Source organism: Balaenoptera ricei, chromosome 2 (assembly GCF_028023285.1).
Source record: "Balaenoptera ricei isolate mBalRic1 chromosome 2, mBalRic1.hap2, whole genome shotgun sequence".
NCBI lineage: Eukaryota > Metazoa > Chordata > Mammalia > Artiodactyla > Balaenopteridae > Balaenoptera > Balaenoptera ricei.
The window spans coordinates 36,196,675-36,214,951 of record NC_082640.1 but is presented as its reverse complement, the minus strand read 5'-3'; the positions used below and the strand labels follow the sequence as shown (position 1 = coordinate 36,214,951).

At 37.4% G+C, this 18,277-nt stretch overlaps 2 protein-coding genes across 4 annotated transcripts in view; one reads left to right on the top strand and one right to left on the bottom strand.

Annotated features, from left to right (window-relative positions):
- TM6SF1 (transmembrane 6 superfamily member 1) overlaps nt 1-3,925 on the top strand; it is a 53,970-nt gene extending 50,045 nt beyond the window's left edge. The window contains exon 11 of one of the 2 annotated variants that reach the window (XR_009500723.1): nt 3,071-3,925. Coding sequence is in view for 1 of the 2 variants with exons in the window: in XM_059912349.1 (XP_059768332.1) it covers nt 3,071-3,088 (18 nt within the window). In the remaining variant the exon portion in view is untranslated. The remainder of the gene's footprint in view (nt 1-3,070) is intronic. The other variant, XM_059912349.1, reaches the window with a different exon arrangement.
- The window catches only part of HDGFL3 (HDGF like 3), a 73,469-nt gene that overhangs the window by 21,730 nt on the left and 33,462 nt on the right, over nt 1-18,277 (bottom strand). For both annotated transcript variants that reach the window (XM_059912359.1, XM_059912357.1), the window contains exon 2: nt 2,204-2,280. In XM_059912359.1, the coding sequence (XP_059768342.1) occupies nt 2,204-2,280 (77 nt within the window). The remainder of the gene's footprint in view (nt 1-2,203; nt 2,281-18,277) is intronic.

Sequence of the window (18,277 nt, the reverse complement as noted above, 5' to 3'; positions counted from 1 at the left end):
ATGGACACCAAGGGGGGAAAGTGGCAGGGGGTGGTATGAATTGGGCAATTGGGATTGACATCTATACACTGATGTGTATAAAATTGATGACTAATAAGAACCTGCTGTATAAAAAAATAAATAAAATAAAATTCAAAAATTCAAAAACAACAAAAAAACACCTACCATGGGCCAGGCACTGTGTAAAAGCACTGTGTATATAGGGCTTAGCAACATCCACACAATCTCTGCTTTCACAGAGAGACTGAATGTTAGGTACTTGCCAGGGCATATAATCTCAGGTTTAAGGACACCCAATACTTAGTAAATGATCAGCTGAAACAATGTTATAACAGGTTTTCTAAAGTTCATTCTCCTCCAGATGTTTTAAAATCTACCTCTGGATGATCAAACCAGCAAAAAACTCACATACGGACTGTATCACACTGCTCCTTGGTAGAACTGCTTTTACTGAATTGAGACTTGGAATTATGCCACTGATTTATATTAAGGATGCTATAAGAAATAACTCCATAAAATCCTTCACACTGTTTACTGGAATGATTCTGTTACTTTTACTAGCAATATACCAGGTGGCAAATTCTTTAAGGGCAACTTTTATTTTCAGTGCCTTAAAGAATATCTAGAAAATGTTTACTAAGTGAATGAAAGTTACCACATAATATTAGTAAATGGTTGATTTTGGTGTATGCAATGGAAATGTGATAATCTTGTTTATCAAATCCTGCCTTGTTCTAGATATACAATCAGATCACTTGGAATTAGGTCCTAAAGAAAAAGCAAGATAATGGTATAGACATAAAAGGGAAGGAGGAATGAGGGAAATACAAAAATAGGTATCACAAAGCCCTACGCACTTATTACTATAGGTAAAACATTTATTTCTAAGCTTCGAGCAACCTCTTCTAGGAGAAAAACATGTTAAGTTGCATAGTCCACAAGTGTCTATTAGATAAAAATAAAACAAAGAAAATAAAACCTCTTGAAAAAAACATAAATTTCTCACATGAAGACAAGAAAGAAATATGCCTTAAAGGGCCCTCTCCCAGCTAGCTCTCTTTCAATATGAGAACGAGGAAGATGTCAGCGTGGTAGAGACAGCAAGAAAAGAAAAAGTTCATGCCTGGCTCTCCTAACATTCACATGAACATAGGGGGTGGCCCTGAATATAAGATTTCATCTTAGTTTTTAGCTTTCCCCCCCATTTGCAGTTCCTATTCCATTTGTGTCCTTGTTGTAAATAACCATATACATTCTCAGTGTGTCAGGTTCTGTGTGTCAAGACTGCCTATGGTTCCCTAGCATCCATTATCATTGTCTTTCTTTTAATGGATACTCCTCCCAATTTGCTTCCCCAACAAAGTTGCCTAGCTAGAGACTATGCTTCCAGCTTCCTTACAGCTAGATGTGACCATATGGCCAAGTTCTTGCCACTGGAATAAATGCAACTGTAAGCCACATATTCAACTGCTGTGTCATTTCCTTACCTCTTCCCTCTCCCCCTTCCCTCTACCTGGAAGATGCACAGGTACTGCTGAGCCAGTTTCTGCTTTTTTTTTTTTTTTTTTTTTAAATAAGCAGACAAGGGCAATGCCCTAGGGAATGGCAGGCCAACACAACAGAAGAAACCTGGGTCCCTAGAGCAGAGCTGAACATCCACCTTGATCTACCTACCTTGATAGACAGATCTATCTATCTATCTAGATAGATAGATAGATCCCCCATCCCTGGACTGTTTCCAAAAAAAGAAGTAAATTTCTATATTATTTGAGACACTGTATTTTCAGTTTCCTTTATTCAATAGCTTAAAATCTGTACTCTGACCAACACAATTACAAAAACTTAGAAAGGTAGTATGTTTCCTTCAAGGTCTGACAAACTGAAGGAGCCTGAGAGAACATAACTTTGTTCTGTGAAATATGAATGGAAGACATCTCTCTAGGTCTTAAAAGTGTCCTAAAGGAAACTTCTGGGTCATGCCCAACATTTAAGCAGAAACAGAAATGATATTCAAAAGCAAAATAAATGAAAAATCTTTACATTAAGAAAAAAACATATTATCTTTGCAATTTTATATAATTGATTATAATGATTTTAACAACATATAAAATAATATAAAGTGATTTTAACAACATATAAAATAATGTAGTCTAGCAGAATCAAATTAGAACTGTTGAAAATTTAAGTTGTTTTGTTGACTTACGTTTCATGGGTGCCAAAAAAGAAGATAGGATACTTATTTGCTGGAGGCTTCACAGCTCCCTCTGGGAGTTCATCAATCTATTAAAGATAAAATCATGTAAAATAGCATAAACATGATATAAACATTGTTCCGATAATTTATTGCTAATTTCAAAATAAAATCACTCTAATAAAAATCCCAACAGTTTTTCTTTTCTTGAACCTTATAAAATGATTCTAAAGGTCGTATTTGGCACACCATATGGAGGGTAACACTGTAAATTGATTATAACTATTATGGTAATACATAATCAGGAGCCAAAACTACTCATTTCCTTCAACTCAATAGAATTACTCTTGGGAATCTGTCCTAGTGAAATAATTCAAAAGAATAACAAAAAAGAAACAGAAGATGCACTTTTGGGGGATAGTAACAAATTTTTACACCCCACCCTACAAGATAGGAGAATTATGGAAAATTAACTCAAAATACTATGTAGTCATTGAAAGATATCATCTCTTGCTCGGACTAGTGCAAGTCTCTCCCCATCCACTGAAGCTCACATTACCTTTTTAAATGCATATTTGATTGTGCCAAATCCTTCAACAGCTTCTCATAGCTGTGCATCTGAAACCTCTGGGGCTTTTAAAAAATAAAGATCATCAATCCTTCCCCAGACCCAGCAATTTTTATGTACAGCTGAGGTTGAGAACTTCTCATAGGATAAAGTCTAAATTCCTTAGAATGCAACATAGTTATATATACATTATTCCCTAGAATGTTTCAAGAAATGATCCTTGACTCCTAAATCTCCATCTGTAGTCCCAATCTTTCCGTTGAACTCCAGGCATGAAATTACAAACATCTACAAACCATTTCCATTTACAGGTCCTACAAACAGCTTAAAATGAAGAAAAGGCCTGGAGTTCTTCAGAAGAGGCATACTTGGAGTTTACAGAGCAAGGAAAAGGGTCTGGTATCCTGTGTCCTGAAGATATCTGCAGGCCTTCTTAACTAACATATGGCGACAGTCTGAGGATTACTACAGCATCACAACATTCATCTCTGAACTGAATGAACCATGTGTCACAGAACAGATGCTCTGGTGTACTGAGAAAAGATGGCCTTTCAGTCTAGAAACTTTAGTCCTGCTTCTGACTTCAATTGTGATATCGAAGATATCACTTAATGACTTTCACATCTGTAAAATGAGATGGTTGCACTAGGTAACCTCTAGGTTTCCTTCAAGTCCTGAAATTCCATGCCTTGCCTAAAACTGAACTAATTTTCTCTGAATCTGTTTTTGTTTCCTATCTTAAGTATTGGTACACTCAGTACCAAGAAAGAAACCTTAATGTTTTTATTATTATTCAGTTTTTCACCAAATTCCCCAATTTGGCTCCTGAAATGTCTCCAAATTGAACACCATTCCCATTACTAAATTTAGTTCCCTAAAAAAGTTCTCATAATCTTTTGACAAGGCCACAGCAGCCTGTCAAAGTATCTCCTTGCCTCTGGGCTTTCCCGTTACTGACTGTACAACTTCTGGGTAAACCCTGTATGTTTTACATTCAATACACTACCCTACAAAGACAACTTAAAATGAGTAATTTCATTTTGAATAAAATTCAATATATATTCAATTACACACACACACACACACACACACACACACACTCTCTCTCTCTCTCTCATACATATATTGTTGTGGTAAAAAATACATAACATAAAATTTTCTATCTTACCCATTTTTAAATTTACAGTTCAGTAATGTTAAGAATATTCACACTATGATACAGATCTCCAGAAAATGAATAACTATATTTTAAATGGACAAAAAATAGAACTTAATATGGAAATGTATATGTTTATGTATGTGGGAGGCACTGAATTGCTAGCTGACAAAACACTATCACATCATGTTTTTTTTCACTCTTGTGAGAAAACTGAAAGTGAATCTTTTTTAAAAAACTTTTAAAACTTTTCTTTCAAATAAAACAACTTTTGGTTAAACTTTTCCTTTGCTGTGTTATATAACTAACATGTACTGTAGAAGTTGCAAACTGACGGCCCTTAGGCCATGTCTGGCCTGAAGAAATGTTTTGTTTGGCTCACACAGTGTTTTCAAAAAACTGAATTAGGTATCAATACTTTAAAATTGGAAGATTCATCTTAAAATCCAGAATAGCCTCTGTGAAAAAATATCGAAGATAGGGATAAGCAACACTAAGCTTGCATTCCCAGGAGGCAACAATTAGCTGAAGATGATCAACAGCTGCCTTCAGACAAGGTATGTTCTCTCAAGTTTGCTACATTCCCCACCACTCTCTAGGTAATGTTGTAAATGCTTGCTTCCCTTACTTACATTGCTTGCCTGGCCCCTCTGAATATGAGTTCATGCCCCTGTAATAAATAATGCCAAAATAGTGGCCTTACCATCACGCTGGTTCCCTCATAAAGGTGTTAAATGTTGACATGCACTAACTATATTTTACTGAGTCTTGTTTTGAAAATTACACTGACAGTTTTGGAATTATACCAAATTGTTCAAGTGGATATACCTTCTTGAACCAATTAAAGAGTGCACCTCCTAGGCACTGGTTTTTGTTTGTTTGTTTTGGCTTCTAGAGTGAATACCAAGTGGCAATAGAACTTTATCTTCAGAGTTTCTGTTTTTCTACTGTTTCTATTTTCCTGACTTTTATTTTCACTTTTATTTCTGGTTCTTGGCTATGTTTGGTTCTGATTCTGGTTTGCACACAGCCAATGTGTTATTCCGCATTAATAGGAGGATGGGGACCTATTCTCTTTTGGGTATGACAGGGCAAATAATCTGGTACAACAGTCTTTTGGTTTGTAGAAGAATAAGTCTTGCTTTTACTGGAAAGAAGAAAAGCCCTTTGAGATCTAGATCAGTGAGTGTATGTATTTTGTGTTTCCTTTAACCTGTAACTGAAGTTGTAGACCTGAAGCCGTAGGCTCTCTGTGTGCCTATCATACTTGAGAGTCTTTACCCTTCCTTGTGTGAGTTTGAAACATTTTCCTATTTCTGGGAAGGGTATTAACAAATTAGATATAAATTTCTTAAAATGAAAGAGCTCTGTTTTTACTGATTTACAGATACTAATAAGATTACAAAAATCTAATATAAAGGAACGTAAGAACCCTCAAGAAATTAAAAAGTGAATGTAGAATACTTCAAATACGGTGGCCTTTTTGTTATTGTTCATTGTTTATCTGTCTGCTTTGTTCACTGCAGAGACACAGGGAATGTCAGTTAGAACTGAGGCTCTGTCCCTTGGAGTCTACAACTCTAACAAGCCCCATGGACTTGGGGCCTGGAGGCAGGCAGCCTCACATTTCCTAGAAAACTTGTTCTCAGAGTTTCATCCCTGGGCCTTCACCATCAGTGTCACCTGCGGACTCATTAGAAATGGTAGTTCTCAGTCCAGAACCCTAATGAGGGTTAGGCCCAAGAATCAGTGTTTTAAGAAGCCTCCAACTGTTTTTGATATACATTATAAAACATTCCATCCTCCTGCTGTGGTTTCTGTGGATGAGTTGCCTTTGTTTCTTCTGATTAACTTAAGTCTGCTTAGGGAGGAGATATGGGGATATATGTATATGGAGAGCTAATTCACTTTGTTATAAAGCAGGAACTAACACACCATTGTAAAGCAATTACACTCCAATAAAGATGTTAAAACAACAACAACAACAAAAAACATTAAGTCTGCTTAAATCTGTGGGATTTTTGCCCTGAGACCGCAAAATTGCATCAGTGCACATTTATTTTCCTAATATTTTTAAAAATGTATAACATGTCCAGTTTTCTATTTTTTAATTAAAGGAGTGCTACACTATATTAAATGTGGTGGCTTTTTAAGGAAAAAACCCTTCTCACAGGAACTGTTAGCGCATAAGTATTCTTATATAAGAATCCAAATTTAAGTAATCAAAGTGAATCTTTGAACAAATCAGACTGGTTTACAATTTTGGTTTAAAAATAACTATTTGGGGGCTTCCCTGGTGGCGCAGTGGTTGAGAGTCTGCCTGCCAATGCAGGGGACACGGGTTCGAGCCCTGGTCTGGGAAGATCCCACATGCCGCGGAGCAACTAGGCCCGTGAGCCACAATTACTGAGCCTGCGCGTCTGGAGCTTGTGCTCCGCAACAAGAGAGGCCGCGATAGTGAGAGGCCTACGCACCGTGATGAAGAGTGGCCCCCGCTTGCCGCAACTAGAGAAAGCCCTCGCACAGAAATGAAGACCCAACACAGCCAAAAATAAATAAATAAATAAATTTTAAAAAACCCATAAAACTATTTGTCTTTATCTGGATTTAATCATTGTAGAGTGTAATATAAGTAAATTTAAGAAAATAAAATTGGGGTTTCTCATGAAGATACTAATTTACATCTGAATTTCTTAAGTTCTGAAGTTCTTAACTAACCTCCCTCGGCAGACTTCCCTGGTGGTGCAGTGGTTAAGAATCAGCCTGCCAATGCAGGGACACAGGTTCGAGCCCTGGTCCGGGAAGATCCCACATGCCGCAGAGCAATGAAGCCCGTGCGCCACAACTACTGAGCCTGCGCTCTAGAGCCTGCGAGCCACAACTACTGAGGCCTCACGCCACAAACTACTGAAGCCCATGCGCCTAGAGCCTGAGCTCCGCAACTAGAGAACCACCACAATGAGAAGCCCGCGAACCTCAAGGAAGAGTAGCCCCTGCTCGCCGCAACTAGAGAAAGCCCACACACAGCAACGAAGACCCAACGCAGCCAAAAATAAATAATAATAATAAAAAATAAAGGCATCATCATATAGATAAAAACAAATAAGGAAATAATTAACAAAAGAATAAAATGGACATTAAAAAAAAAGGAAAAAAGGGTCTACTGATAAGCTAATATTACTTCCATATAATGTTTAAGATGAAGGAAAACGTAAACTTAAATTATAATTCTGACAAACTTTTCTATATCAACAGTAATTATGTTCTGTGGTATGTTAAGATTAAACATAATTTCCGGGCTTCCCTGGTGGCGCAGTGGTTGAGAATCTGCCTGCCAATGCAGGGGACACGGGTTCGAGCCCTGGTCTGGGAAGATCCCACATGCCGCGGAGCCACTAGGCCCGTGAGCCACAACTGCTGAGCCTGCACGTCTGGGGCCTGTGCTCCGCAACAAGAGAGACCGCGATAGTGAGAGGCCCGTGCACCGCGATGAAGAGTGGCCCCCACTTGCCGCAACTAGAGAAAGCCCTTGCACAGAAACGAAGAAGACCCAACACAGCCATAAATAAATAAAAATTAAAAAAAAAAAACCCATAATTTCCAATAGTTAACTTTAAGACCTTGGACTAATATTAAATTGAGTTAATTAAATGATCATCTTTGCATCTTTGAATAATTCCTAAGTAAGACAGAATACTGAAACATTGGTCAGCAAGTGTAGTTTTAACATATATATGATTTTAATTTTTATATGTTATGTAGTGGAAAGGACACGTGTATTATGTGTATCCATGAGCTTTGATGGTTTGTTAAAACACTTGTATATAACAGAAATTTCTCAGTTTCTCTGTGAAACAGAAGTTAGTTACCTTGGTTAAGTTATAATTGATATAGAGATTGAGACTATACTAAGAACAATAGTGACACAGAAATACAACCATGTATGCAAAGGTAATGAATGGCATGTGTTCTTGTTTATTAATGGGAAAAGATTAGTCTTTTGTACTTGAAATAAAAGTATCTAGGTTGTTCCAAAATGTGAAAGAGGATAATGAAGGACAAACCTGGATACTGAAAGCTGTAGAACATTAGTGGAAAGGGAAATTTATTTGCCTTGGACTATAATAACTGCAAATAATAGTCTAAAATATGCAATGAAATATTAAAATTTTTCCAAAGCTGGCTCAGTTTTGATGGATTTATTCATAAGATTAAAAAGGGAAAGCTTCTAAATCCATTAATGTCAAATATTTATTAATATAAAACCAGAATTTGGTTTTCTCTGTTAAAATAAAAAATTGGTCTTGGAGTATTCTATCTGTTCTTAACAAAATATGGTAAAAGGTTATTCTTTACCTCCTGAATAATCTGCATAGATAGCCATATCTCACTAGAATAACTTCTTGGAGTTTGTGCTGACTCTGTCATATCATAAATTTGTTTTTAAACAAACAACGAAAGTTCCTTGCTAAAGAGTTAAAGTTCTTCTAAAAAACTGGGTCACCACCTTCTATGTTAATTTAAAACATTATATTGTTACTTTGACTAAGTCATTATTCATTATCCTCAGATATCTAAGCTCCTATCTTAATCAAGCAATGAAGTCTGATAATTCTTGTGATGCTGCTGAGTTCAGAGAACTCACTGTGAAACAAATGATTTGGTTCAGATTGTGGTGTAAGACCAAAGTGCAGTATTACGTGCTGCCTCAACATTTTGTAAAATGGGGATGGTCTTGAATGGTCTACCTGCAAGTTCTCTTCCTCGCTCTGCTCCTGTGGATAAGGTCCCCTAGTCAAAAAATCCTCTTCATCAAAGGGACCAAGCAAAGTTTCTTTTTAATCCCTGCTAGCCTTTATCCCCGGTTTTGGTTCCCTGCTAGCCTCAGAATTATTCAGACAAGCCAATCACATCCTCCTGTGTGAACCCCACTCTCCTGATACTACAAAGTCTTCTTCCCATTGCCTGAGTTGTTCACTGTTTCTGAGTGCAACCTCCAGGTCGCCCTGTCCTCCTCCTCTGGGATGTGAGTTTATGTAACTAATAAATTGTTGCCTATCTTATCTGTCCAGTGTTGTGTGTTGAGCCATTCCCAAAAACATATGGTGGGAATCCTCTCTCTCACCAATTGGGTGAATAGGAAGTGATTAAAATACAGATAGGCACCAACATCAGGGGAATCTTATCAGAATGCTGGGGTAAGAGGTTCCACACAGTGGCTCAAATTTATTATGTGTGGTAGCTTAGAGGTTTCATGCACCGAGTCCAGATGGTAGTTGCGGGTGGGGTTGAGTGGACGAAGAGAAGTCCTGAGGGCCAGAGGGCTAGGCAGAGATACCAAGGTCCCTCCCTTGGCAGTGTCTCTTCTCTCAGAAATGCTCATGGCCCATTCATTCCCTTACTTTGTTCAAATCTCTGCTCAAATAGCACTACATCAGAGGGCTTTTCCCCTACAACCCAACTTAAAATAACACCTCTTACCCTGTCATTCTCTATTCTTTTATTCTGCTTTATTTTTATTGTAAGAATTTCCCTGCCCTTGAGTATTTGTTTGTTTCTTCACATTAGAATATAATCTTTGTGAGAGGGAAACTTGCTTTGTTCTCCACAATAGCTCTACTGCCTAAAGCAGCACCTGATACATGATTGGTGCATAATAAATACTCCTCGAGGACCAAGGTTTCCTTACTGACTCAGGATCTGAAGAAGCCTATACTTACATGGAGAGAATCAGTGACCCTGGCTGTGAAGAAGAGAAAGGTACACCACAGACCACTTTCAATCACAGATTACTAAGAAAAACTATTATGAGGTTATAGTATAAAGGAGTCTTTATGCTTAAGAAAAGGAAATAAGAAGAACAAACTTGTCTCTTTGAATATGCCAATAAGAAGAATTTTGGGGGCTAGCTGACTAAGAATGCGGAGGAAAAAAAGACCATTTTACCTGTTAAAGTTTATTAGGTGAGGTTAAATTACAGAGGGGAAAAAAGCTTGTGATATTATAAAATGGCTTTAGATAAAGAGAAGTCTATAAATGAGTCAACAAATTTACTGTAGGGGAAGAAAGGGAAAGCACACTATGGAAAAAGGAAATGTGCACAAGAGGAAGGGGAAAGAATTTTTAAAATTTGAGTATATCTGGATTAACAAACAGGTAACTGATCAACTTAATATCTGAAAATAACACTTTGTTAGAAGGACCCCAAACATAAGGAGATAACTTCCAAAATAACAGTTCAAAAAATCTGTTGAAAACCAGTCCCTAATTAGCTTCAAGAATATAAAAACCATCACTTGTTAGTTGACAGAGCAATTTCACATTGAAAGACATTTTGTTTTTCACTCAATAAAACTTTGAAAAACCTCGCCATTTTCATCTTTAGAAAATTATAAATAATTTTGAGAGGTCACAATACACTTAGAACACAGTGCTTTTAACTTATTGTAGGCTTTATGTAGAGGATAGGCCAGATGACTGACTGAGGTCCCTCATTCGTATGTTACATTGCTGATTCTGGAGGAGGAGCATGTATGGGGCATTAACGCATCCTTCACAGTATACCTGGGGAGAGCCAATCTGACAAATGGAGAAACTCAGGCTGAATAGTAAAAAGTGAGGGATTTGGTGTATGATCTTCATTTATATCACCAGATCCCTCTTTTTTTTTTTAAAAAAAAAAATTATAGCAGGCACATTTTAAATTGAAATGTATAAAAAATCTGGCCTATTCCCCCAACTTTCCCTCAGTCTTAAGCAATTGTCCACACAGGTTCAATCTTGAACAGGTATAAATACACTCGTTTTTAGGGTTTATCTGCATTTTTAAAAAATTTTATTTATTTAATTTATTTATTTTTGGCTGCGTTGGGTCTTCGTTGCTGTACGAGCTTTCTCTAGTTGTGGCGAGTGGGCGCTACTCTTCATCGCGGTGTGCGGGCTTCTCATTGCAGTGGCTTCTCTTGTTGTGGAGCACGGGTTCTAGGCACGCAGGCTTCAGTAGTTGCAGCACGTGGGCTCAGTAGTTGTAGCTCGCAGGCTCTAGAGCGCAGGCTCAGTAGTTGAGCGCACAGGCTTAGTTGCTCCATGGCATGTGGGATCTTCCCGGACCAGGGCTCGAACCCGTGTCCCCTGCACTGGCAGGCGGATTCTTAACCACTGTGCCACCAGGGAAGCCCTCTATCTGCATTTTTATTGAAGTAAAATTTATAGTGAAATATACTGATCTTAAATGTATTGAATATATTTAACAAGAATTTGATACATGCATATACCCATTTAACCAACCCCTAATCAGGTACAGAACTTGTTATCTCAGAACATTTCCTCGTACTCCCTACCGGTTATTTCTCATCCACCACAGGCAACCACCTTCCTGATTTCCATCATCACAGATTGGTTTTGCCTGTTCCTGAACTTTAAAAAAAAAAAAAAAGCAACAAGTTTTTGGTCATTGGCTTCTTTTGCTCAATGTCTTTTTGAGATGAATTCATATTATACTAGTAATATAATTCTAATATCATTCTTTTATATTGCCAAGTAGTATTCTACTGCATCCATTCTCTTTATGTGATGATGGACATTTGTTATTGTTTCTAGTTTTGACTATTGTGAATGAAACTGCTAAAATTATTCTTGTACCTTTTTTGGAGGGAATATATGCTTTCATCTTTCTTGGATAAATACCTAGGAAAAGGATTAGTGAGTAATAGTGTAGGGATATGTTTAACTTTGTAAGAAGTTTCCACACTGTGTTCCAAAGTGGTTATTATACCTTTTTTTTTTTTAATTTATTTTACTTATTTATTTTTGGCTGTGTTGGGTCTTCGTTGCTTCACGCGGGTTTTCTCTAGTTGCGACTAGCGGGGGCTACTCTTCGTTGTGGTGCGCGGGCTTCTCATTGAGGTGGCTTCTCTTGTTGCAGAGCACAGGCTCTAGGTACATGGGCTCCAGTAGTTGTGGCACGCGGGCTCAGTAGTTGTGGCACGTGGGCTCAAGAGCGCAGGCTCAGTAGTTTCGGCACACAGGCTTAGCTGCTCCGCAGCATGTGGGATCTTCCCAGACCAGGGCTTGAACCCGTGTCCCCTGCATTGGTAGGCAGATTCTTAAACACTGTGCCACCAGGGAAGCCTGGTTATACCATTTTAAACCCCCTTGAACAATACATGAGTTCCAGTTGCTCTACATCCTAACCAACACTTGGTGTGGCCAGTCTTTTTAATTTTAGCCATTCTAATAGGTGTGAAGTGGTATCTATTGTGGGTATCTTTTAACATACCAAACTGTCACAGTGCTCTACACATTTACCCAAGAGAAATGAAAGCTTATGTCCATACAAAGATCTGTACAAGGATGTATATGGCAGCTTTACTCATAATTGTGAAAATCTGGAAACAGTCTAGATGTCCATCAACATGAGAATGGTTAAACAAACTGTGGTGTATTCACACAAGGGAATACTATTCTGTAGTAAAAAGAACAAAGTACTAATCATACGATAACATGGATGAATCTCAAAAGCATTATGGTAAATGACAGAAGTCTGCATAAAAGAGTAATACTGGTATATTGCATAAATGGAATATTGCATGACTCCATTTATATGAAGTTCCAGAAAAGAAAAAGCTAATTTGTGATGAAAAAAAACTCTAAACAGTGATTACCTCTGGGGGAAGGTGGGAGTAGTAACTGTCTGGGAAGAGGCATAAGAGAATTTTCTGGGGTGATGGTATATTTCATATCTTGATAGGGGTTTGGGTTATATGGGTGTATAAATCTGTCATAACTCATCAAATGGAACATTCACTGTATGTAACTTTTACCTCAAAAATGTAAATAAACATTAAATTCTAGTTAATTACATGCATGCTAAAGTGTTTAGGAATGAAATACAAAAATGTATGCAAATTCACTTAAAATACATAAAAATAAGATAAATTGATGGATGGAGAGAAATTGTTAGATGGATACAAATGTCATAAAACAAACCTAGCAAAATGCTAATTGTAGACACTAGGTGGTGGGTTATGGTGTTCACTTTTTATATCAACTTCTGATACGTTTCAAAAATTTCATAATAATATTTTGGTAAAAATAGGAGAAGAGGGGAGAGAGGATGAGGGTAGTATAACAAGTTGGTTAAAGCCTCGTTCTTAAAATGGAGTCAACTGATATTGTTTAGTCAATAAATCAATATGAGACAGGAGGGGCTTCCCTGGTGGTGCAGTGGTTAAGAATCCGCCTGCCAATGCAGGGGACATGGGTTCGAGCCCTGGTCCAGGAAGATCCCACATGCTGCGGAGCAACTAAGCCTGTGCACCACAACTACTGAGCCTGTGTGCCACAACTACTGAAGCCCTCCTGCCTAGAGCCCGGGCTCCACAACAAGAGAAGCCACCACAACGAGAAGCCCACGCACCGCAACAAACAGCAGCCCTCACTCGCTGCAACTAGAGAAAGCCTGTGTGCAGCAACAAAGACCCAATGCAGCCAAAAAAAAAAAAAAGAGACAGGAAACTGTTGTGCTTTCTTATAAGCCGAGTTGGTTTTTAAAACTGTGTACGTACAATACTTAAGCTAAAAACAACTGAATTCAAAAAAGAATTTTTAATGAAGCAATGCCATTTGCAGCAACATGCATGGACCTGGAGATTATCATACTAAGTGAAGTTAGACAAAGACAAATATCTCATGATATCACTATATATGGAATCTTAAAAAAAAAAAAAAAAGATACAAAATGAGCTTGTTTACAAAACAGAAACAGACTCACAGACATTGAAAACAAATTTATGGTTACCAAAGGGGAAAGGCAGGGGAGGGATAAATTAGGAGTTTAGGATTAACAGATACACATTACTATATATAAAATGGATAAACAAGGAGGACCTCCTGTATAGCACAGGGAACTATATGCAATATCTTATAATACCCTATAATGGAAAAGAATCTGAAAAAGAATATATATATAAAACTGAATCACTTTGCTGTACACCTGAAACTAACGCAACATTGTAAATCAACTATACTTCAATTTAAAAAAATTTTTAAAGTTTTTAAAACCACCAAATTGTCAATTAGTGATTGCACTTCCACCAATCATGTGAGTCCCTAAATCCCTACATCTTCACTAATAATGAATAATTTATTATCTTTTTATCTTATCTAAATTTGCTATGTGAAAAATGCTGTTTTGTTTTGATTTGTACTTTCTTAATTATAGATGATGTTGAACATCTTTTCATATGTTAAAAAGTTATTTGTATTATGTTTTCTATAAACTGCTTTTTCATATCCCGTGCCCATTTTTCTACTGGGTTGTTGTCTAGTTTTGTTACTGATCAGTAAAAGCTCATTTTGTTTGTATGCCTGTCTGTCTGTCTACCTATCTATGTCAGCCCTTTTCCTACCATTTGTTATGTTTTTTACCCATTTATCATTTGTCTTGACTTCATCTGCAAAATTTTTTTTGCTAGCAGAAATTTCTTAATTTTTATATAGTAACAGCTATTAATCATTTCCTTTGTGGCTTATGGGTTTGTATCTTGCTTAAAAGTCCTTTCCTACTTTAAGATTACCCAAAAATTATCCCATATTTTCTCTTGTATTACTTTTGTGATTTCACAAGTCACAAAATAATTCTATGAATTATTTTCTTAAGCTAGAAATGTGCCTAATAGTAAGTGTAGGGAAATGAGCACCCACATAAATAATTACTAGGACTATAAACTGCTACAAACATTTAAGAAATTGATATGATTGCATATATTATAAAATTAAAACATACATACCACATGGCCTAACAATTCCACTTCTAGGAACCAATCTATCCTACAGAAATAAGAACATGAGTGAGTATGTAAACATAAACAAACCAGTATGTTCACTGAGGCTCTCCTGCCAAAGAAACAACTAACGGGCCATCAGTGTAGGAATGGTTAACTAAATTATGGTGCAGCCATAGTATGGCACATCCATAGCCAAGATCTATGTGCATTGACTTGGAAAGCTAGCAATATATCAAGGACTAGTGAAAAGAGCAAGCTGCAGGATAAAAAATGTTAGGACAAGTGAAAAGAGCAAGCTGCAGGATAAAAAATGTTAACTACATAAAACCATGCGTGCATGTGAATGCTTATGTAAGTGGAGGAAAACATTAGGAAGGGTACACGCCAAACTATCAATGCTAGTTATCTCAATGGGGTAGGAATGGTAGTGCTATAAAACATTTCTTCTGAAATTAAAAATAAACAAAAATATTATTTTGTCAGAGTAACCCAATAAAAACATTGATGTTTAGGGCTTGCCCTGGCAAGTCTGATTAAAAAAATAATTGCAGAATGGAATTTCTATTAGGTAAAGAGCAAATGGACAATTAAACTTCCAGACTCTACTGTCTATGTGTGCTGGATGACTTTTCCTTTAAACCGTCAGCCCCTCTGAACCAATGAGAACCTCATCTGATCAGATATAAAGGCACCTTTTCCCACTACAAGGGGGGTTTGGAATGAGTCTCCAGTTATATACTTGGTTTGAATTTCTAAGGACACTATATTTGCAGAATTTAGCCTTCCCTTTTCCATTTCCCTAGTAAGGAGTCTTAGCTGGTCTTCCTCCAGCAAAATTTCCTTAATTATATGCAAGATTTTATATAGCACATTTTAATGGGGAGAGAATTCACTGCTTTACTCATATCCTCCAAACCCTGCTTCCCCCATCAAAAAAATGTAAAGAAAAACAATCATGCTAAACTAAATTCAGACACTTGTGAATCTAATTCACAGTATTTGTACCAATTTGGGAACATCTTTTATTTTTGGTGTCAACTCATCAAGCTTTATGTTGTCAACAAAAAATGATATATAATATCTGTTTTTTTCCCCTTAAATTCTATTTTATATGATATAAATTACTGCCATTTCTTGTTTTATTCAAATCTGATAAATAGATCTTTCCAATTGGGGCGAATTTTTGTCTTCTACTATTTTGTGTTAGATCGGTCTCTTTTAAACACTGCATTGCTGGGTTTTATTTATCAATCCAAATGGAGAACCATTTATGTTTGTAACATAATGTCTGGCTTTTTATGCCTATTTTTTCTCTTCATGTTTATTTTTATTACATGAATTATAACTCAAATACCTCATTTTTAATTCACTAAGTACTTCCTATATTTCAAGAACACTATTAAAATAATATTTACACAATAATATTAAGATAATATTTACCTATTTATTCTAATCTGAAACAAAATATTTAGTGCTTTCCCCTCTCTTCTTCCCTTTCCCAATCTTCCCTCCATCTTTTCTCTATTAGGTTTTACTGTTTGGTTTAATAAATTAGTTACTAATCACTTTTCTTGTTATAGTGACTGTAGGCAACTATCCAAGGGAGACGCCTTCAAAGAAGGAGGAGGAAGCAGGCAAACAGCATGTAAAACAGGATGTTGATATGGAACTACCAGAGTGTCAGTTTCAGCTGAAGATCTAAGACAATAGATAATACATTCCAAAATGAGGTGAGTAACCACCATGCCAAACTTGCAAAGAATGTGGGCAAAAAACTTTGTAAACTTTAGCTCTAGCACAATAAGAAAACAAAACAAAGAAAGGTTGGAGAAGGAAAGAAAAGAGATAGAGATTAGGAGAGGATTTTTGGAAAAAGCTTCTTTTCCCCAAGGACCTTGACCTAGGGAAAGAAGTTTCAACAAGACTACTTGGAGAGCTTAAGATATATCTTCTAGAGCTTGGGAGTCACAGGAGACTGGTGTTTGACTCAGGTCTGAGAAATCCTGAGAAAGAGTACAGGACTTCCTGGTCAGTTCCTCTGATGGCAGAGTGAAATGGGTGATGAATGCACTGAGATTGGCTTGCACTTCAAGAGTTTCTTGTGGTAAGAATGCAAGTCTTCCATGGACCATTAGCTAGAGATACAGTAAGTCCTCTACATATGAACCTTCAAGTTGTGAACTTTTAAAGATGCAAACATGCGTCCGCACGTCCAACCACGTAAGGTAGTTCACGTGTCTGGTATACATTGTCACATGCATGCATTCTCTACAAGTGGTTGTGCTTTCGTGTACTTTACCATATAGCACTGTAGAGAGTACGGTAGTACAATATCTTTATTTCAAGTCAGGATGTCTGGAAGCAAGCGTAAAAGCAGCAGTGATGTAGCTGGTACTGCTAAGAAACGCCAAGCGGTAATGATGTAAACAAAAGTGAAAATAATTGAGAGTGGAACGAGGCGAAAAGATGGTAGGTGTTGCTCGTTCTTACGACTCGTTCAACCATCAGCATGATCCTAAAGAACAAGCGCGATCATGAAAAATGTGAAGTCTGCTGTGCTGATGATGTTGACAATAATATTGAAGAAGCGTGGAAGAGTGATGGAGGATATGGAGAAACTTCTCAGTGTGTGGATGCAGGATCAGCATCAGCGTTGAGTCCTGCTCAGCTTAATGCTGATTCAAGAGAAAACTAAAAGCCTTTATGAAGACTTGAAACACGGTGAAGAATCAGAGGGTGCATCTTTTAATGCCAACCATGGCTGGTTTCATTGGTTCAAGGTTACAGTCAACCTTCACAATGTAAAAGTTAAGTGTTGAGGCAGCGAGTGAAGATATGGTAGCTGCCCAGGAATTTCCTGAAATGCTTCAAGAAATTATTGATGAAGGCGCATATTTACCCAAGCAGGTTTTTAATGTGGATCAGACAGGACTGTACTGGAAGAAGATGCCAGACCGAAGTTACATCAGTAAGGAGGAAAAGTTGATGCCAGGCTATAAAGCAGCAAAGGACAGGCTAACTCTTGTTGTTTGGTGGCAATGCTTCCAGTGATATGAAGCTGAAGCCTCTCTTAGTTTATCATTCAGAGAACCCAAGAGCCCTTTAAAAATATAGCCAAGGGCTCTTCCTGTTGTGTGGAAGAGTAACCCCAAAGCCTGGGTTACACAGGCCATTTTCCAGGACTGGTTTTTCCACCACTTTATCCCAGAGGTAGAGAAATATTGCTTGGAGAAGGACGTCCCATTCAACATTCTATTGCTGCTTGACAGTGCTCCAGGCCATCCCCCATTCATGGATGACTTTCATCCCAACGTCAAAGTAGTGTTATCTGCCACCGAATACTACGTCACTTATCCAACCTATGGACCAGGGAGTTATAGTGACTTTCAAAATATTATTTGCATCACACTTTTCATCAGGCAGTAAAGACGAGTGACAAACCAGGAACAACCTTGCGACAATTTTGGAAGGACTGTAACATCTACAAGGCCAGAAAAAACACTGACTTTGTTTGGCGTGAGGTTACAGCCATCACCATGAATGGGGTTTGGAAGAACTTTTGTTCACACAGTTTG